The sequence below is a fragment of the Lampris incognitus genome, chromosome 18 (genome assembly GCF_029633865.1).
Source record: "Lampris incognitus isolate fLamInc1 chromosome 18, fLamInc1.hap2, whole genome shotgun sequence".
NCBI lineage: Eukaryota > Metazoa > Chordata > Actinopteri > Lampriformes > Lampridae > Lampris > Lampris incognitus.
This window is the reverse complement of record NC_079228.1, coordinates 38246423-38268644: the sequence shown is the minus strand read 5'-3', so window position 1 is coordinate 38268644 and position 22222 is coordinate 38246423. Positions and strand designations below refer to the sequence as shown.

At 46.4% G+C, this 22222-nt stretch overlaps 1 protein-coding gene across 1 annotated transcript in view; it reads left to right on the top strand.

Annotated features, from left to right (window-relative positions):
• LOC130128449 (glutamate receptor ionotropic, kainate 5-like) overlaps window positions 1-22222 on the top strand; it is a 175608-nt gene that overhangs the window by 46916 nt on the left and 106470 nt on the right. Inside the window, exons 5-6 of the mRNA XM_056298057.1 lie at window positions 1928-2025; window positions 13772-13937. Coding sequence (XP_056154032.1) covers window positions 1928-2025; window positions 13772-13937 — 264 coding nt within the window. The remainder of the gene's footprint in view (window positions 1-1927; window positions 2026-13771; window positions 13938-22222) is intronic.

The following is a 22222-nucleotide window of genomic DNA, read 5'->3' as shown; positions in this document are numbered from 1 at the left end:
GGAAGCCGGATGTGGGTATGTGTCCTGGTCGCTGCACTAGCGCCTGTTCTGGTCGGTTGGGGCACCTGTTCGGTGGGGGGGGACTAGGGGGGGAATAGTGTGATCCTCCCACGTGCTACGTCTCCTGGTGGAACTCCTCACTGTCAGGAGAAAAGAAGCAGCCAGCGACTCTACATGTATCGGTGGGGGAAAAATCCCAAAAAAGGAAATGGATGAGCTGTTCTCTGGTCACGTTGGCCCGGGCCTCTGGGTTTAATTGCAGTACAGTTCCCAACATGTGTTCTCTCCATCTCAATTATTGGCAATATTGATATGTTATTAGTGATATTGATCGGTTTTGTGGTCAATAGTTGTTGATTGAAATGGGTCATTTTGACGTGAGCAGGAACACAGGGGTTAATGGTTTTAATGGTCAGTTAATGGTTTTTATGGTCTGGGTTTTCCAAAAGCAGAAGTTAATTCAGTATAATTATGAATATAATGAATATAATCAGAGTACTGGTGAGATATTAGAACGACAGACAGACAGGTCACGTCTGTCATCTGAGAAGGAGGTCTCGCTGCACGGCCGAGCAGCAGAAGCCGAGTTGAACCTGCTAATGTGTGACTTGTCAGCGTGCGCTGCAGAGTGATGGTGTCGGGCCGGGTCATGCTCACCCTGCGGGATGATGCCGCCACAGCTATGCATGAGCAGCTACGCTACACTTTTATTGACTGCAAACTGCCACCGGTGCACAGAGACGCCTCCCGACAGGCCTGGACTTGATATTTTCTGTCAGAGCGAAGAAGGCACTGACACACACACACACACACACACACACACACACACACACACTTAACACTGTAAAGACGCACAAGAACACAGATAAACGTCATACACTTTGACATGGGAAATAACACATGCACACACACACACACACACACACACACACACACACACACACAGTAAACATTGAAATGCACATGCAAAGATGCACAAAAACACAGGTAAACATAGAAACAAATAGATGTGCTTGAGAGCACACTGAGATGTGAACCTACACGTCAAGTCAGTTTTATTTGTGTAGCCCAATATTACAAAATGCACAAAGCATTTACACAGGTACACACACACACTAAACACTGCAAAGACGCACAAAACACATAAACATGGAAAGAGATGTACTCGAGAGCACACTGAGATGTAAAGCTACACAGGTGCACACAAGCATATACATGAGCACACACACACACACACACACAAACACACACTCATACACATAGATATACACAAATATAAACGTACATATCGACAAGTAAACCCACACACTTTCAGTCATACACTGTCACATGGGAAGTATGTGTATGGACACACACCAGCCTAGAGCCTGGCGATGTGTTGTGTCAGTAGTAGCAGAGTGAGTGTGACTCCACATGGCTGTAAGCTCTGCAATTAGTCCACCTGCTCCCAGCCGTACACTCATCCTACAGCAAGATCCAACCTATGTTATCATCAACATCTATCTGTCTGTCTATCCATCTGTCTATGTCTGTCTGTCCTATCTATCTATCTATCTATCTATCTATCTATCTATCTATCTATCTATCTATCTATCTATCTATCTATCTATCTATCTATCTATCTATCTATCTATCTATCTATCTATCTATCTATCTGTCTGTCTGTCTGTCTGTCTGTCTGTCTGTCTGTCTGTCTGTCTGTCTGTCTGTCTGTCTGTCTGTCTGTCTGTCTGTCTGTCTGTCTGTCTGTCTGTCTGTCTGTCTGTCTGTCTGTCTGTCTGTCTGTCTGTCTGTCTGTCTGTCTGTCTGTCTCTTCACTCCATTTTTCTTTGTCTCGCTCTCTCTTTCCTCTCTTTTTCTCCCACCCTTGTGCTCTTGGCTTATGTTAATCTCTTCTACCTTCTCTCTGTCTCTCTCTCTCTCGTAGTGTGTCAGATCCTACCAAAGGGCGTGGTCTCGGTGATTGGCCCCGCCTCCAGCCCAGCCTCAGGCTCCACTGTCAGTCACATCTGTGGGGAGAAAGAGGTAAGAATTCCCTCCATAGACCTTTTACACAAACATGACCATCGTATTTCCAGTTTTTTCTTCAGTGGGGTAAATATTTGTTCTCCCCGTTGTCCTTAATGTTAAACAGCCAACTTTCTTCCACCTGTGAGTCTCTCTGTGATCAATTACTTTGTGTCTCAACACAGCATATAGCACAATGCGGGTGTTGTCATTGACATTTCTTCATGTTGCTGTTGTCGGAGAACTGCACCGTGTCACAAAATTACCACCACTTAGCATTTTGTGACCCCCCCCCCCCCCGGTGAAACTCCTCACTGTCAGGTGAAAAGAAGTGGCTGGTGATTCCACGTGTATCGGAGGAGGCATGTGGTAGTCTGCAGTCCTCCCCGGCTCGGCAGAGGGGGTGGAGCAGCGACCGGGATGGCTTGGAAGAGTTGGGTAATTGGCCAGGAACAATTGGGAAAGAAGGGGGAAAAAATGCAAAAACAAAACTTTTTTTCATAGTTGTGCGGTGGTGTAATAACATAAACAAAAGAATAAAAGGTAATACATGAGAAGAAAGAAGTGAATAAGGAAGGTCATTAAGTTTACTACACGTGTGTCACTTGACAATTTCCACATAACTGAATACAGGTTGTAATTTAGAAGGATTCAGCAGTGAAAACAGATGGTGAGTTTCACAGGCTAGATCATTTGATATCTTCGAAAGGCGTGTTGGTTTTTGCAGACTGGAGCCTCTCGGAATTGTAATAAGGAAATGAAACGCTTTATTTTTCAGAAAGGTAATGTTGTGTTTTAGAAATAAAGTCAGCGTGTAAATGCAGATCACACTCGAGATGTCAGAACAGTCGTCTGCATCAAGCAGTCAAAGATGGTGGATTGCTCCCTCTGGGTTGGAGGTGAGAGGTTGCCTCAAGTGAAGGAGTTCAAGTATCTTGGGGTCTTGTTCACAAGTGAGGGTAGGATGGAGCGGGAGATTGACAGGCGGATTGGTGCAGCACCAGCGGATGTTGTACCGGACCGTTGTGGTGAAGAGGGAGCTGAGCCGGAAGGCAAAGCTCTCAATTTACCAGTCAGTCTTCATTCCCCACCTATGGTCATGAGCTTTGGGTAGTGACCAAAAGGGTGAGATCGCGGATACAAGCGGCTGAAATGAGTTTTCTCCATAGGGTGTCTGGGTTCAGCCTTAGAGATAGGGTGAGGAGCTCTGACATCCGGAGGGAGCTCGGAGTAGAGCCGCTGCTCCTTCGCATCAAAAGGAGCCAGTTGAGGTGGTTCTGGCATCTGATTAGGATGCCCCCTGGCGCCTTCCTTTGGAGGTTTTCCAACTGGGAGGAGACCCCGGCGTAGACCCAGAACTCGCTGGAGGGACTACATGTCCAGTCTGGCCTGGGAATGCATTGGGATCCCCCAGGAGGAGCTGGAGGGTGTTGCCAGGGAGAGGGACGTCTGGCGTGCCCTACTTAGCTTGCTGCAGCCGCGACCCGACCCCGGAGAAGCGGCTGGTGATGAGATGAGATGAAAAATGGTCAAAGAGTCCGGAAAGGTTAAAGGTGAACATGCCAGGCCTCCCTGCAGCACACGTGTGTGTGTGTGTATGTGTGTGTGTGTGTGTGTGTGTGTGTGTGTGTGTGTGTGTGTGTGTGTGTGTGTGTGTGTGTGTGTGTGTGTGTGTGTGTTTGAGAGTATTCTTGTGTGAGTTGCTGTGTGACGGCATGCTAATTTGCGTGCATGTTTGCGTATGGGTTAAATCTTTACTGTGAAGGTCTTTAAACCATCAGGCCTTTAACATCCTCATGTCCTTGTGAGCTTGCATGAAAAACCTGCTGTCATCAGAATCTTTGCCTGATTTAGATTTAAACTTCTATCGATCTGAGCAAAGCCCAAGTGAATCATAATGGTTCTACGTCGACAGGTCTACACTTGGTGTAAAGATTGAATACCAAATCAGAAATGATATTTTCTAAGCCCCGACTCCTGTTTCATCCTTAATGTGCCATCTTAAAAGACAGTAAAAGCGTTTTCAAAATTTTAACTGAACTCCGTTAACCGTAGTCAGTATAGACAAACATAGCAATGCTCGTTTTACCTTTGTGTCAGCAGCTATGCCATCCAAATGGTTGGGTGGGGGGGGGACCCCCCCCCCTTTTCTCCTCAGTTGTACCCGGCCAACTACCCCACTCTTCCAAGCCGTCCCGGTCTGTACTCCACCCCCTGTGCCGATCCGAGAAGGGCTGCAGACTACCACGTGTCTCCTGATGCATGTGGAGTCGCCAGCCGCTTCTTTCACCTGACAGTGAGGAGTTTCACAGGGGGGGCATAGTGCGTGGGATGAGCACGCTATTCCCCCCAGTTCCCCCTAACCCCTGAACAGGCACCCCGACGAACAGAGGAGGCGCTAGTGCAGCGACCAGGAAACATACCCACATCCAGCTTCCCACTCGCAGACACGGCCAATTGTGTCTGTAGGGACACCCGACCAAGCTGGAGGTAACACGGGGATTCAAACCGGGATCGTCATGTTGGTAGGTAACGGACTAGACCGCTACACTACCCGGACGCCCCTGGGTGGGAATTTTAAGCAACATTTAACAAAGCAAGAAAAAACAAAACATGAGTCACTTGCATTTCCATTTGCAGGTTTTAAAAATAAACTCTCCCTATAGGAAGAACGGCATCATCAAATATTTTGAGAGAAATTTGCTCAAAGGTTTTGGAAAGGATTACCTGACCTGCCATCGGAGAATTCCAAAGATTGCCTTTCCATTATTCTTTACTGCATAATCTCTTTATCAGTGGAAAACATCTCTGCTGTATTTCAGATTTTTTTTTGGGGGGGATTATTTGCCGTGCCATTCTGCTTTTCATATTATAATTTCACAGTTTGCATATAGACAGCTACCAACAGCAGTTCAGATTTAGTTTATTGATCTGTTTGTTGCAGTGAAGATGTTTCCATTTCTGGTCTACATTACCCTGACTCGGACCAGTGCCACCTGCCTTGCCCAAGGGCACACTGGTGTCCCGATACAAGCAACCCTCCAGTTTACAGCCCAGGCCCAATCAGCTCTACAGAGCATGGGGTTTGAACTAGCAACCTTCTAGATACGATCAGATTTCTCATTCCATTTCCTCATCCAGAGTTACAGTTGCAGTTCCATCTTAGTGTTTTTTTATACAGGAAGTAACCTTCTGAATGGAGAGCTGAGGATTACAGCTGCTGATCAGATCAACTCTCTCCCCTCATAACTGAAATCCTTCAATTTCCTCCCCTCTTATGACACAGGTAACCTGGAGCCCGAAGGGTGTGTGTGTGTGTGTGTGTGTGTGTGTGTGTGTGTGTTTGAGAGAGGGAGAAAGAGAGAGAGAGGGGACAGATCATTGAGTCTTTGTAGGTGTACGTGTGCGTGCATGTTCTGTTTGTGTTCACGAGAATGTGTGTTTATTTTTTGTGTGTTTATTATCTATTCCTGTGTGTGTGTGTGTGTGTGTCAAACAAAGACCTCAGTGGTGGAACTGGTGGAAGATGTCTGCAGGTCACAACGGCAGATGAAGGCTGCAACAGAAGGTGGTCCCCAATCGTCTTGGTTCTCCATGCCATTGGACTCTGGCCATCCCCTCCCAAGGACCATGTGGTGGCTGCAGGCTCATCAGTCTCTCCATGTAAAAAGCTGTCACACCAAGGCGTCTTCCTGCAAAGATCAACCCATAAACATCCAGGGTCAAAGCCCTGTGGCGATCAGGAAGATGTGACGGGAACAGGACAGTGAAGTCTGACAGCCCCTAGCCACAACCAGGCACACAGGCGGTGGGTGTATGATCAGTCGCTAAGCTCTGGGACTGAGGCAGAGGGGCTTCTCAGCTGCTGCACCCACAACTGAACAGCCCTATTTAGGAGCTGCTCTGTTAACCCCAGTTGGGGAGGGGGCTAGAAAAGGTGCCCTTAACATAGTTGGCCAGTCTGGACCACCACATCCAGAGGGATCACCACCATGCAGTCAGAAACAGAAGCTCATACATTTTGGAGCCTGGAACATATTAACACTCATGGACAATCAATCCCGCAATCGACTTTAATGGCGTACAGCTATCATTGCCCGAGAGCCAAGAAGATTCTGGATTTATATTGCCACACTCTGTGAAACCTGATTGGCCAACCAAGGGAAGCTGAAAGAGGAAAGGTGGTTACACTTTTTTCTGGAAAGGAAAAGCAGCTGATGAGCCAAGGATTCACTATGTTTGCTTTGCCATAAAAAAACAGCCTCATTTGTCACCTTGCTGAGGTTTCTTTTGGCATCAATGAACACCTGATGACAATACAACTGGCGCTTGTAAAGAACCAAAGCATCATTGTCATCACTGCATATGCGCCAACATTTAGCTCACAAGAGGAACTAATGAGACCTTCTATGCCGACCTGGACAATGTTCTCACGAAAGTCCCCAAGGAGGATAAGCTAATCCTGTTTAGAGATTTCAATGCCAGAGCGGGACGAAATAATAACTTGTGGAGAGGCATAATTGGCATGTTAGGAGTTGGAAACACAAACTCCAATAGCATCCTGCTGTTAACAACATGCTCAGAGCACAGCCTAACCATCACCAACACACTCTTCCGCCAGAAGAGCAAATTTAAAACAACCTGGATGCAGCCTCGTTTTAATATTTGGCATCTCATTGACTACATTATCGTCCGTCAAAAAGACAGAGAAGACGAAACAGAGTCCTTTAAGGTCCACACAGGAGATAAACAAGGCTGTGTCATTGCCTCAACCATGTTCTCTGTCTTCAATGCCACCATCCTCCACCCCACGGATCCAAATCTGCCTCAGGGGTTCAAAGTCATCTACAGAACTGATGGTAATCTTCTGAACATTAACAGATTCAGGGCTAAAAGTAAAACCGCCACCACATCCGTCATTCAGCTGCAGTCTGCCGATGACAATGCCTTAGTGTCCCTCGTAGAAGAGGAACTACAGAGCATAATGGACGCCTTTTCAAAGGCATACAAGCCGCTTGGCCTGGCCATTAACATAAAAAAGACCCATATCCCCTACCAACCCCCACCCAACAGAAATATGCCTGCTTTGCCCCCATCCATCCCTGTAGATGCTAGACTCGAAAACATGGAACAGTTCCAATATCTTGGCAGCCTTCTCTCCTCCAAAGCCAACATTGACATTGAAATGCACAATTGTCTTACTTGATCCAGCCAGGCCTTCTCAAGATTGAGTAAAAGGGATTTTGAAAACTGTGACCTTCAGGCCAGAAGAAAAATTCTGGAGTACAAAGCGGTAGTGCTGCCCATGGGTCAGAAACCTGGACCACATATAGCAGGCATCTGAAGGCACTCAAGGCATACCAACAGCGATGCCTCAGGAAGATCCTCAATATCAGCTGGGAGGATAAGCGCTACAACTTCAGCGTCTTCAAGGAGGCCAACATACCTACTATAACTGCCACCATCGCACAAAATCAGCTGAGATGGACTGGCCATGTCCTCCACATGTCTGACTCTCGCCTCGTGAAAGAAGTCCTCTACTCTCATGTTGTGACAGGACGCCATGCCCCAGGAGGACAAAAGAAACAATATAAAGATAACTTCAGGGCCCACATCAAAAGGTTTGGCATCGACCTTAACACCTGGGAACAAGCAGCAAAAAACGGGGAAGCCTGGAGACTCAGTGTCTGCGAGGGTGCTGGTCACTACACCCATGACCTCCACTGTCGTGCTGAAAACAAGCGCAGACCCAGAAAGAAGTAAGTTACAAGAAAGGCTCAAACCACATCTTCAACCGCTTCTTCACACCCTTGCCCACATTGCCCCAAAATATGTGGCTCCAGAATCAGCCTCTGCGCCTACCTGAAGACCCACAAAGACCAAAAGGAGGACAGTCATACTTGACCCTGAGTGACCGCCGATGGTGTGTGCGTGTGTGCGCATGCCTGTTATTCTGTTCATGTTCACAAGTATGTGTAGGTGTTTTGTTTTTTGTGTGTATGTTGCTTGTCATCAAGATGGCACCAAAGACTGTACCCTCAGTTCTGCACTCTCTTGTACTTGTGCTGCTCCTCACCTTTAAGGCCCTTAATAACCTAGCTCCTTCGTATCGTTCCGAACTCCTTCATATCCACACGCCCTTCCGCACTCTCAGATCCTCTTGGCTCTCCAACTCACTACACCATTGGCCCGCTTGACTACCATGGGGTCTAGAGCCTTCAGTCATTCTGCCCCCTGCCTATGGAACTCTCTCCCACAAGACATTCACAACGTTGACTCTCTTTCAACCTTCAAATCCCGTCTCAAAACTTACCTTTTCAAACTGGCATGTTCAGTCTGATCCACGCTTCATTGAGTTTTTTGCAGAGGATGATTTTATACTTATCTGTTGTGTTAACTTTTTATTGTCTACCCTGCTTTGTTTTGATTTTTATGCTGTCTTTACAGTGCTGCTTGTTTTTTACTGTGTTCTGTAGGGTGTCCTTGAGTGCTCTGAAAGGCGCCCACAAATAAAATGTATTATTATTATTACTTTTTCTTTTTCTTTCTGTTTTTGTTTAGTTTCCAGCGCCCACTCACTGATCACTTACAGCTGGGAAGAACTTTTAAGCCTCCAACTGTCCACTGGACAAACTGAACAGACTTACCAACTTTAATTGAACATTTTAATGTAAGTCTTGCCGAGTTCTTGATTGTTACAGCCCTGTGCGGACTACGACAAAGACGCCGAAGGGGTAAGCGAGCTGGAGCGCTCGTTAAACTGCGACAGCAGGGATTTAGAACCGTGTTCCCATCAATCCACCCACCGAATTTCCGCTCTCTGGCTAACAAGATGGACGAACTGCCACTCCTAATTGGGGGAAAAAACTCAGGACTTTTCCAGATCTGCTGCGCTGTGTCTCACTGAAACCTGGGTCAGTGAGCACATCGCAGACAGTACACTTGATCTGCCGCAGTTCCAACTCCGGGTACGTGAAATGGCGCTGTCAAGGGGAAAAACAGGTTGGCGGCATATGTTTCTACATAAACGAAGGTTGGTGTATGGATGTCGCAGTGTTGAAGAAATCATGCAGCCCTCACTTAGACCTTTTTCATTGACTAAACCATTCTGTTCACTGCGGGAATTTTCATTATTATTCTGGTCGGTGTCTATATCCCACCCCAGGCCTGTGTTAAAGTGGCGTTAAAACACCTGGCTGATCAAATTATAAACATGGAGCGCAAATGTCCAGACTCCCTACTTATTATCCTTGGAGATTTTAACAGAGCTAACCTCAGCCACGAACTGCCAAAATACAGACAGCATGTTAAATGTCCCACCGGACACAAAAACACTGGATCATTGCTACACAATATTAATGGACACCAATCGCTCTGTCCCCCGTGCAGCCCTGGGCCTCTCTGATCACTGTCTGTTTCATCATATCCCAGCCTACAGGCAGAAACTGAAATCTGCAAAGCCTGTGGTTAAAACTGATGAAATGGACCAATGAGTCAAAACAGGAGCTCAAGGCCTGCCTCAACTGCACTTACTGGAGTGTTTTTGAGGCTGCATCTACAGACCTGGATGAACTTACTGACACTGTGACATCTTACATCAGCTTTTGTGAGGATGTGTGTGCCCACCAAAACTTTCTGTACCTTTAACAACCATAAGCCCTGGTTCACAACTAAACTCAGGCAGCTTCGTCAGGCAAAAGAGGAAGCCTACAGGAGTGGAGATAGGAGCTGGTATAACAAAGCCAGAAATATACTCACAAAGGAGATCAGAGTGGCAAAAAGGTGCTACTCTGAAAAGATTTTCTGCCAATGACCCCATCATCAGTCTGGAGCAGTTTGAAAGACATTACCAACTACAGGAGACCATCCTCCACACTGCAGGGAACCAACCAACTGGCTGATGACTTGAAATGGGTTTTACTACAGGTTTGAAAAGCAAACTGTCACACCCATCACCCTCTCTGGCCACACAATGCAACCAACTGCACTCCCTGCCAGCCACTTTCCCCTCCCCATCAATCCCCCACCTGCACTCATGATCTGTGTTGAGGACGTGCGCCAGCTTCCAGAGACAGAAGAGCAAGAAGGCACTGGGCCCGGATGGCATGTCACCCTCCTGTCTTAAAGTCTGTGCTGACCAGTTGGACCCCATTTTCACACTGATTTTCAAGAGATCACTGGAGCTGTGTGACGTCCCCTCCTGCTTCAAGAGCTCCACTATTATCCTGGTCCCCAAGAAACCCTGTGTCACAGGATTATATGAATACAGGCCCATTGCCCTAACGTCTGTGGTCATGAAATCCTTCAAGAGACTGGTGTTCACCCACCTGAAGGAAATCACAGGCCCCCTGCTCTCCCACCTGCAGTTTGCCTCCCGAGCAAACAAGTCAGTGGATGATCCAGTCAACATGGGATTGCACTACATCTTCCAACACCTTGAATCCCCAGGGACATATGCAAGGGTCCTGTTTGTGGACTTCAGCTCAGCGTTCAACACCATCGACCCAGATATCCTCCACTCCAAACTCACCCGGCTCACTGTACCAGCCCCAATCTGCCAGCGGATTGAAAAATTTCCTGACAGACAAAAGACAGCTGGTGAGACTGGGGAACATTACATCCAGCAACCGGCCAATCGGCACTGGTGCCCCCCAGGGATGTGTGCTCTCCCCTCTGCTCTTCTCCCTCTACACAAATGACTGCATCTCAGGTGACCCGTCTGTTAAACTCCTGAAGTTTGTGGATGACACAAATGACACAACCATCATCGGCCTTATCTGGGATGGTGACGAGTCTGCATATAGATGGGAGGTTGATCAGCTGGCCCTTTGGTGCAGCCATAACAACCTGGAGCTGAATGCGCTCAAGACAGTGGGGATGACAGTGGACTTCAGGAGGAGTCCCCCAACACTACCCCTTTACCATACTTGATAGCACGGTGTCCATGGTAAAAATCTACATATTTCTGGGCTCCACAATCTCCCAGGACCTAGGGTGGGCATCCAACATAGACACAATCATCAAAAAGGTCCAGCAGAAGATGTACTTTCTCCGCCAGCTCAAGAAATTTAACCTGCCTCGGGAACTGCTGATTCAGTTCTACACTACAATAATCCAGTCTGTCCTCTGCACATCCATCAATGTCTGGTTTGGATCGGCCACCAAACAGGACAGGGACAGACTACAATGGACAGTTAAGTCTGCAGAGAAACACATTGGTGCCAACCTGCCCTCCATTCAGGACTTATACACCTCCAGACTCTGGAAGCGGGCAGGCAACATCACTGCAGACCTATCACACCCGGTCACAACCTGTTCCAAGTCCTCCCCTCTGGTAGGTGCTACAGAGCACTGTTCCCCAAAACAACCAGATATAAAAACAGTTTCTTTCTGCAGGCTGTCATTAAAATTAGCACTTAACACTGTCACATAAGTCCAACCATTTCGTATATACTGTACTGTACTCTACACGGTACCTATACTGGTACACTCTGTCATGTCATCTACCTCAGGCATGTATGTAAGTAACCTGCTAACATCTATTTCAGCATCTTTGACATATTCTCTGCACCATTGCACTTCATCACTTCTTATTTCGCCTGTATAAGTCAATCCTTGTGGATATATCTGAATATTGTTGTGTTGTCCTGTTGTTATTCTATGTTAAGTACACTGAGAGAGCCACGAAACAGGAGTCAAATTCCATTATGTGCAAACCTACATGGCCAATAAACATGATTCTGATTCTGTTGTGTATTCGTGTTTGTTTATATATATATATATATATATATATATATATATATATACGTGTGTGTGTGTGTGTACACACGCGCGCGAGTGTGTGTGTGCGTGCGTACGTGTGATTTTATATATATATATATATATATACAAATGTTATTAAAGAAGAGGAAAACAAAAGGAATGCTCTGGGGGACTCCAGCACCTGAGTGAAACTAATGAAATGACTTTCAGAGTGCTAGGATCTTTGGTTGTGTGTGTGTGTGTGTGCGAGAGAGTGTGTGTGAAGTGGGTGGGGTCTCTGCCTTGTGAGCTGTGATTGGATGGGGTCTCCCTGTGGTGGATGGGGATTAGATTGGCTTGTTTTCTTTTATCTGATAACACATACTAGCACATACCCAGTGAGTACATACTGTCATTTTTTCTTTTATTACATTCATTTTTTTTCTTTCTTACCTCCTCTTTTGCTCTTCCTGAGGTTTCTTCCATATTTAATTTCCTGATAATTTTCTCATGGCGTTCTTCTTCATTCAGGTCTAGGGTTCAAAGATAGAGGGTGTCTTATGCTGTATGTTGTTGTATATTGTACTGATTGTAAAGCCCTTTGGGGACTACCTTGTACCAGCATCTTACGATGCTGTGATTGCAACCATTCCCCAACCCTCTGAATAGTACACATGGCCATTGAAACTCTAGTTAATGGTCACGCCAGTTTGCAAATGAAACCTATCGCTGGTTTCGGTGGTTATGCAACTTTGCTGTTTCTAAGGTTGAAGGCTACCTGCAGTCTGTTAAGACTGAAGAGGTCACTTGGATGAGTGATGAAGCGTTTCTCCCACTACGTTGTGTCCAGATGAACTGGTTCACCTTTCTGGAATTTTCTTACCTGGGTTATTGAGCGTGCATAAAGTCATTCGTTATAAATGATTTAGAACACGTAATTTTCTGTGCTTTTTTGCATCAATCAGTAAGCTCTTAGAGTTTTTGTTAGAGTTGTTGGACCATGATGACAAATTTTTAGAAAATGAATCCAAAAAATGTGGTTTTGGCTTGCAAAGGCCTCAATGGCTTCTCCAGGAACATGTGCCATTGTTTCACAATCTGGTCACTCATGTATGGTTAATACATGGTGGTAAATCATCAGTTCCCAGTGGGGACTATGAACGGCTTTTTTGCTATCACAACCCGAGCACATTATCTGATGCCTGCTGTCACTCCATCCTCCCTCTATTCCTCCTCTCTTTTCTCTGCCCTCTGATTTTTATCCTGTTTCACTTCTGACTTTTCGATTCCCCTCTTATCTCTTCTGGTTTCCTCTCTCCTCCCCCCTCTCTCTTCTTCCTCCCTCCCTTAAGCCATCTGCTCTATTAGTCTCCTTCCCTGCCCCCCTCCTTTCACTCTCTCATTTTCTCTCGCTTGCCTTATCTGACCATATTTCCCCCTTCTCGCTCTCGCTCTCTGATCCCTACCTCACTTTCCGCTCCTCTCCATCTCTTCATCTCTCTCCGTTCACTACCCGCCCTCCTCAGGTTCCATTATCGCCCTCTTTCATTTCATCAGCCTATCAATCTGTAGAGGTTAAAACTGGTTCCTCACTTGTCCTAATTGTCTAAGACTCCTCTACAATCTTTAAAAAAGAGGAGTCCTCCATCCAAGAGGACGTCCTCCATCCGGCTCAAAGAGACCGGCAGCGAGTGTTGACAGATCCATTACCATCACCCAGGCAGACAAGGAAAGAGATGAGGGTTGTGTCTGAATACCTGTACTATAACCGTACTACGTAGTGTTTAGTATTCATTCATTTTCATAGTGACAAGAAATATAGAATACTAAAAATGCCAGGATGTATACTATTTTTAACAAAAAAATCTAGTATGAATAGATGGGAAACGGAGTTGAATTCTGGAAGAAAATGCCGGCTTTGCTTGGTTATTGTTGAGATATAGGTTGTATGAGCTAGCTCTCTCTCTCTGTCTATCTATCTATCATCTTGCTTTCTTTCTTTCTTCCTTCCTTGTATGCCCAGATCCCCCATGTGAAGATCGGTCCGGAGGAGACTCCCCGGCTGCCCTACCTACGGTTCGCCTCGGTGACACTGTATCCCAGCAATGAGGACCTGAGTTTGGCCATTACCGCCATCCTGCGCTCCTTCGGGAACCCCACAGCCAGCCTCATCTGCGCCAAGGCAGAGTGTGAGTTTGCCGGGAAGACTTCATCACTTCTTCTCTTTCATCTGTGTGTGTGTGTGTGTGTGTGTGTGTGTGTGTGTGTGTGTGTGTGTGTGTGTGTATATCTCTCTACGCTACCTGCATCTGAATTCTCTTTACTAGGCATGGCATATTTCTCTCGCTTTCCTCTTTTCTTTACTCTCCTTTCTCCTTCATATCTCCTTATCTCTCTGCGTGATAGTTACAGGTGTTATTTTCTGCCCCATCTAACTTCCACCATCACCATGTCCCGCCCCCCCGCCGTGTGCGACACAGATATGAGAACAGTGCTTGGTCGGTAAAAGACAGACATACGCTGTATTCCTTCTACCAAAGTTGTGTTTGTTCTGTGCTCATACTGTTATCTTCTTTAAAAGCGATGCTTTAGTTTTGTTGTTTGTTTTGTTTTTTTAATCTCTGAGGGATATAGAGTGTTTAGCTGAAAACTGACCTGTTTGCCAAGGCCGATGGTGTGTAGTCACTTTTATCATTCTCAGGGATCTTTGCTATTTTTATTTTCTGTTCTTGTATTATGTCTGCTCCACTATGTGTGAAGTGTCCTTCGGTCCCTTGAAAGGCGTTATAGAAATTTAAGTTGTTGTTGGCTCGCTGAAGACCTTTCTATCTCATTGAATTAACTGAGGTTGCTGTTTGAAACTTGGTCCCCATCTGCTCACATTGGTTCTCAGTGTTAGTCTCTAATATCGGAGCATTCTATTGGTTTCATCTTTTCACATCATCTACTGTTAATACTTGACACCCCCTTCCACTTAAATTTAAAACAAGAGGGCATTCGGGTGGCATAGTGGTCTATTCCGTTGCCTACCATCACAGGGATCGCCGGTTCGAATCCCCATGTTACCTCTGGCTTGGTTGGGCGTCCCTACAGACACAATTGCCCGTGTCTGCGGGTGGGAAGCTGGATGTGGGTGTGTATCCTGGTCGCTGCACTAGCGCCTCCTCTGGTCGGTCGGCGCACCTGTTCAGGGGGTAGGGGGAACTGGGGGGAATAGCGTGATCCTCCCACGTGCTATGTCCCCCTGACAAAACTCCTCACTGTCAGGTGAAAAGAAGCGGCTGGTGACTCCACATGTATCAGAGGAGGCATGTGGTAATCTGCAGCCCACCCAGGATCGGCAGAGGGGGTGGAGCAGCAACTGGGATGGCTCGGAAGAGTGGGGTAATTGGCCAAGTACAATTGGGGAGAAAAGGGGGGGGACCAAGAGCCACGTATAACCTGTCACAGATCAGAGTGAATTGGCCTCATTTTCTGCCTTTTGCACACACACACATAAAGGGATGTTCGAGCAGTTGTAATGAGAAAAATAGGTTACTTCTTTAACCATTTGCTTCCAGTTACCTCAAACTGCTAATAGTCTAATATGATTTTTTTTCTCAGAATCACAATTCTGTCCCAGAGGGCTTTATACACAGTCGGTGTAGTGTACAACACCCCCTATCCTTAGAAGCCTTGATTTGGATGAGGGAGAACTCTCAAGAAAAAAAAAAACCTTGTCAGGAAAATAAAAATGGAGGAAACCTCAGAAAGAGCATTAGAGAATTGATTCCTCTTCCAGGGTAGATAGGCACACAAAAGGTACATCCTCACATTGGTACATCATTGCTTTCCAGTCAGCTCTGTCCAATAAGCTCTGTCCAGTCAGCTCTGTTCAATTAGCTCTATCCAGTCAGCTCTGTCCAATCAGCTCTGTCCAATTAGCTTTTTCCAATCAGCTCTGTTCAATTAGCTGTATCCAATCAGCTCTGTCCAATTAATTCTTACCAATCAACTCTGTTCAGTTAGCTATGTCCAATCAGCTCTGTCCAGTCAGCTCTGTTCGATTAGCTGTATCCAATCAGCTCTGTCCAATTAATTCACCAATCAGCCCTGTCCAGTCAGCTTTGTCCAATCAGCTCCGTCAAATCATCTCTGTCCTATCAGTTCTGCTCAAGTGGTTCTGTTTCATCAGCACTGTCAAATCATTGCTCTCGTTTGTGCGAATGAACATTGATGACTGTTGTCGATTGAAACAGAGCCATGGTGCTTTGAAATACACAGATCATTGATGTTGGTCATGGTAATGGCAGAAGTTGGTAGGGGAAAAAAACCCTAACGTGAGTTACAGTGCCACTGTATTTGATTATTGTCTGTCTGTGCGGGCGCCTGTTCAAAAAGCGGTGGGTTGTTTTACATGAAACGGACCCAGACAGGAGGCGTCGACTGGCTTGCGCAATGGTACCAGGCTGATATCAGAATGGATACTGGAAGCGGAGTGTTCCACTTTCCAACCATCCATAAATATATTCACTGCCAGTGAATGTAGAATCGAACAGCAGATTATCCGCTTTGCATGATGAAATCAATTCCCCCCTTCCCCCCTGCCGTCCCTTAGGGAATAAATAAAAACAGAACTGTTTCTGAACATAGGCAGGAATGTGCTGGGATGTATGTCCTCATCTGTGAAAGCCACAGCCTCCTGAAACATGGCGATATTAAAGATACAATCCAGAAGATTTGCATTCAAAACTGTCCTTTTCTGATACTTTCTATTACTCGCCTTGTGGTTGGTTAGTGTGGTCATGTAAACTTGGTTGCCAGTTTACCAGTCAGTCAGTAGTTTATCTTTCTATCATTTAGTCTGTCTGCCTTTCTATCTGTCTGTCGTGTCTGTCTACCTACCTGTCTGTCTGTCTATCTGTCCATCTGTTTGTCTGTAGGTGAGTTGTTAAAGCTAGTTTGTCAGTTACTTAGCTAGTTTGTCAGTTACAGGACTTGAATGACTGGAAACAGTCATTCAAGTCGTCCTTTCAATAGGTCAGTGGACCAGTCAATCAACTATTGAGTCAGCCAGCCATTTATTCTGTCAGTTTGTCTACCAGTCAGTCAGAAAGCCAGTCAGTGGTTCAGTCAGCAAATTTATCAGCCAGTCTTCTTGGCCTGCTAACAGGATGTGTGATCCAGCATCTGACATCAGCAAGCCAGCCTTTTAGGTGGCCAGCGAGTCTTGGATGACCGGGTCAGTGAAGCAGTCCATCAAACAGTCATCACGGCTGGCTTGCCAGGGCGTCAGAGAAGGAAGTCTCTGAGGAAGGCATTGAACTCCAGCTCTAAACGTCATGTTAAAATGCCAGACTTGACCTCTGATCTCACTGGATGGGAGGGTTGCTTTCTTCATCGGGTTAGCTTTATTCATACAGCCCTTACTGAAAGCAAATGTTGCTTTTCCACAACAAGGCCTAACAGCTCTGAGCATGGAAAGAAACCATCCCTATGACATTTCCATTAGCATACAGTTTGGCATGGTATGGATCCAAACCCATGTTCATCTCTCTATCTTTGGTGCTGTTTGACAACCATGTTGAATGCAGCTAGATCATGACAGTCGTCGTCTTCTTTCAGCTTGTTCCCTGTGTTTCAGGGGTCACCACAGCGGATTTTATAGTTTCCATTAGTACCGGCACAGCACCAATGGCGGTCGTTGTTAACCCGGGCCTTGACCGATCCGGTAGTTAGCCTCGACCAATCCGATATAGTCTTGTCAATCCGCATAACGATTTGGCAGAATTTTACGTCGGATGCCCTTCCTGGCACAACCACTAACCCTATGAACAGGGGCACAGGTAAAGCGCTGGATGCCATCCCAGTATTCATGGACTTGCGCCCATGCCTGTCACCGTAGCTAGATCATGACAGTGGGTGGGTTTAATGACATCGGTGTTCAGTATCGGTTTTACATTCACATCACATCCAGTGACGCCACATCTGATACGGTGTTCATGTCCGATGACGCCATTATCACATCCTGTACTGATCCTATAGCACATACTGAAATCACACTCAGCAGCTGTTTGTCTTTTTCCATCAGAAAATAAACTAAAAATGTCTGAATCTGAGTCGCAGTCTGTTTAGGAGACGTCACATGTGCATTACGTAGACGGACACTGTTGCATCTTGGCATCATTTGTTGTAGTCATTGCAGTTTTTCTGTGGGACTTCCTGGTCCTGACTTCAGCTCCAAAACTAATGTAAACACAAGTGATAATCGTGCACATGACTCCTTGCCATGATGATGACAATCATCATGAGAGTCAGCACCTCCAAGTCTGAGGCCATGGTTCTCTACCGGAAAATGGTGGATTGCTCCCTCCGGGTTAGGGATGAGTTGTTGCCTCAAGTGAAGGAATTCAAGTATCTCGGGGTCTTGTTCACGAGTGAGGGTAGGATGGAGCAGGAGATTGACAGGCAGATTGGTGCAGCATCAGCATTAATGCGGACGTTGTACTGGACCGTTGTGGTGAAGAGGGAGCTGAGACAGAAGGCAAAGCTCTCAATTTACCAATCAATCTTCATTCCAACCCCACCTATGGTCATGAGCTTTGGGTAGTGACCGAAAGGGTGAGATCTCAGATACAAGCGGCTGAAATGAGTTTCCTCCGTAGGGTGTATGGGCTCAGTCTTAGAGATAGGGTGAGGAGCTCAGACATGGGGAGGGAGCTCGGAGTAGAGCTGCTGCTCCTTTCGGGTCGAAAGGAGCCAGTTGAGGTGGTTCTGGCATCTGATTAGGATGCCCCCTGGGCGCCTTCCTTTGGAGTTTTTCCAGGCACGTCCAAGCGGGAGAAGACCCCAGGGTAGACGCAGAACTCGCTGGAGGGACTGCATGTCCAATCTGGCCTGGGAACGCCTTGGGATTCCCCAGGAGGAGCTGGAGGGCGTTGCTGGGGGGAGGGATGCCTGGAGTGCCCTACTTAGCTTGCTGCCACTGCAACACGACCCTGGCGAAGTGGCTGATGATGAGATCAGATAAGATGAGATGAGACTCCTCGCCAACACTCCGCGCATTCAGTGACCTGATTACTGCCTTGCATGATAATAGAAAAAAAATTATTACAAGCAGGTTGTATCAGAGGGCTTTTAAACACAGATGGACAAAACGAGAAGGTGGACATGTTGAGAACACAAACACAGGCTGTTGTGGCAATTATTTAATTCCACTCTGACTTTAAATGAGGAGCGAGACAAAAATCTCTTACAGTATTGTCACACTTGTATGTAGATGTAGCTCATCTTCATTGCTGGACTGTCATCCTAATGGATAACAGAACTTGCTCAAAGAGCTCATAGGTGTCCGCGGTGGCGTAGCGGTCTAAGCATCGGCTTGGTGTCGATGCAGTTGCCCACTGGGGACTGGGGTTCGCGCCCCGGTCTCGTCAGATCCGACTATGGCCGGACTCGATGAAGCAGCAATCATTGGCAACGCTGTCTTCGGGAGGGGGGCGGAGTCGGCTTGTGTTCGTCATGTGAATGCGTCTCTGTGTGTGTCGGAAAAACAGTGGTTCGGCTTGGATTCGCCTTGTCACGAAAGTGGGGAGGCGCTTTCCTTCGAGACTGCCGGCCGGAGAGATGCAGTTGGCGAACGCGTGCAATACGAGGGTGGGTGTTTGAATTAAAATAGGGATCAATTGGCCACTAAATTGGGAGAAAAAAGGGAAAAATCAGAAATAAATTTAAAAAAAAAAAGAGCTCATAGGTCAGGTCTCCCCTCTTCCTTCTGTCGTAATTCTCCAGGACCGTTCCTTCAGACCTTGTTACACTCTAGTAAGTCCTCTCACACATTCCTGTGCTATCAACTAACAGTTAACAATAGGCCTTTATTAGTTAATACTTTATAGAACCGCTTTTGACCTGCTACACATGAGCCCCAAGCATCCATCCAAGCAGTGTAAACATAGTATATCTGATACATGGTCAAAGATTAAAAGTCAGCAAACATATATGAACTGCCCTCACACAGACTCGGTGAATGATTATTAATCATGATTATTATTCCTCCATCTTGTCAGTCACCTAGCCAGTCAGCCAGCAAATTAGGGCCACTTGACCCGCCTACTCTGTCACTCTCCCAATTAGTGAGCCAGTGTTGGTACTCGCTCACCCAGGAAGTATTTCTGCCTGCCTGCCAGCCAATCAGTCACCCAGGCAGTCGGCCGGTCAGGCGGTCAATCAGGCGGTCATCCAGCGCATCGGGTGGATTAGCGGACTTCCCTGCAGAGTGGATTAGAGGCTCGCTGATGAGTGGCTCTCTGCTCGGCTGCTCGGGTCTGGCCCCAAGGTCGACCTCCCAATCATGCTTTGAATAACTGACTCCTCTTTTAACAGCTCTCCTTGCCGCCTCCATTTTCTATCTCTTTTTTTCTTTATTTCCTCATGGTTACGTTATTTTTTTCTCCTGTCGTCCACTGAGCCTCTTCTGCTCTGGCATTCCTCCTCTTGTTCTTATCTTGTTTCCACCTTGCCTCCTGTCTCACGTTTATTTTCGCTTGCCTTTTGTCACTTAACCCCCTCTTTTCTTCTCCGTTTCCTTCTTTCCTTAACTTTATTTTCTGCTCTTCCCTTTCCCCCTGAGTAAACAACTTCCTCGCTTTCATCTTCAATCCTCCATCTTTTTCCAGCCTGTCCCTCCCAAACATTTTGTATTTTTTTGGTCTTTGTTTGCCTATCTATCTATCTATCTATCTATCTATCTATCTATCTATCTATCTATCTATCTATCTATCTATCTATCTATCTATCTACCTGTCTGTCTTGTCTATCTATCTGTCTGTCTGTCTATCGTCTATTTATCGATCGATCGATCGATCGATCGATCGATCGATCCAATCTATCTGTGTGTCTGTCAGGCGGTCGGTTGGTCGGTCATCCTTTTCTGTCTCCCCCTATCTCTCTCTCTCCTGCTTGTCTCCTCCGCCTCTCTCTCACTCTCGCTAACTCTCGCGCTCTCTGTCAGCTCCCCTTTTTTCTTTTTTCTCCCTCCTTCTTTCCTCTGTCGTTCTCCCTAACCCTCCTATCTCTTAGACTTTGGGTGATATTTTAATCTAAGCACATGTTCTAAAGTACATGGCGTATGTGCATTTAGGGCGTGTCCTAATCCACTTTTGCTAGTTTAATGAGTAGCAGCCAGCTGCAGTCTGCAGAATGAGTTGGGGCTACACATATGAGGCGGGGGCCACATGCATGAAATTATCAATGGCGAATATTCGCCTCCCGTTCACTTCCATTCTATGCGAGCGAAGGGACAAATAAAACATTTGCTTCCGGTGGCAAAGCAAATTCACATCTTCCCTTCCTGTGGAGCTCAACTTTGGTGAACTTTGACCAGTGACTTCGCGAATTTGCTTTGCCACCGAGTGAGAATGTTGTATTTGCCCCTTGGCTCACATGGAATGGAATGTCTTGATGCACGCTCAATAATCCAGGTAAGAAAATCAAAGAAGATTGAATCAGTTCATCTGGACACAACATTTATCGACAGATATGTTTCATCACTCAACTGAGTGACCTCTTCAGTCTCAACTGACTGCAGATATCCCACCCTTATAACCTATACAGTGTCTAATGGCCGAAACCAACGATCAGTTTCATATGCAAATATGGGCGTGACCATGAACTAGAGTCACAGTGGCCATGTGTATTATTCATAGAGGCTTTGGGAATTGGTTCAGATTTGTGGACGACACCTGGGTTAAGATTAACTCTTAGGATGTACCACATTTCACTGACCACATTAACTCTGTGGACAACCACATCAAGTTCACCAGGAAGGATGTGAAAAATGACAGGTCAGTCTTCTTAGACTCCGTAATTGCAATTGGTGATGGGGGACATTTTTTGTTGATGTTTACTGTAAACCAACACATACTGATCAGTACTTAAGGTTTAACTCTCATCATCCACTGGAGCACAAACTAGGAGTCATCAGGACGCTGTACCAGCCAGCTGACAACGTCCCCACCAACACGGCGGCCGGGGAAGGGGAGAAATCACACATTGAACAGGCCCTGGTTAAGTGTGGTTATCCTATTTGGGTGTTTGTCATAGCCAGGAAGATGCTCAAACAGGACAACTGTCTAAGCGTAAACCAACGGTAATTCCGTATGTGGCAGGAGTGTCGGAAAATCTAAGACGCGTGTTTTCCAAATACCTCATCTCAGTTGCTTTCAAACCCCAAAACATGTTGCGCTGGAAGTTGGTCCATCCCAAGGATCGGGTCCCCCGACACAAACAGATGTCGGAAAACCTGAGACGCGTATTTTCCAAATACTGCATCTCAGTTGCTTTCAAACCCCAAAACATGTTGCGCTGGAAGTTGGTCCATCCCAAGGATCGGGTCCCCCGACACAAACAGCAATATAGTGTATGCTGTTAAGTGCCAGGAGGATTGCTGTGACTTGTGCATTGGGGAAACTAAACAGATGCTGGCCAAGAGGATGGC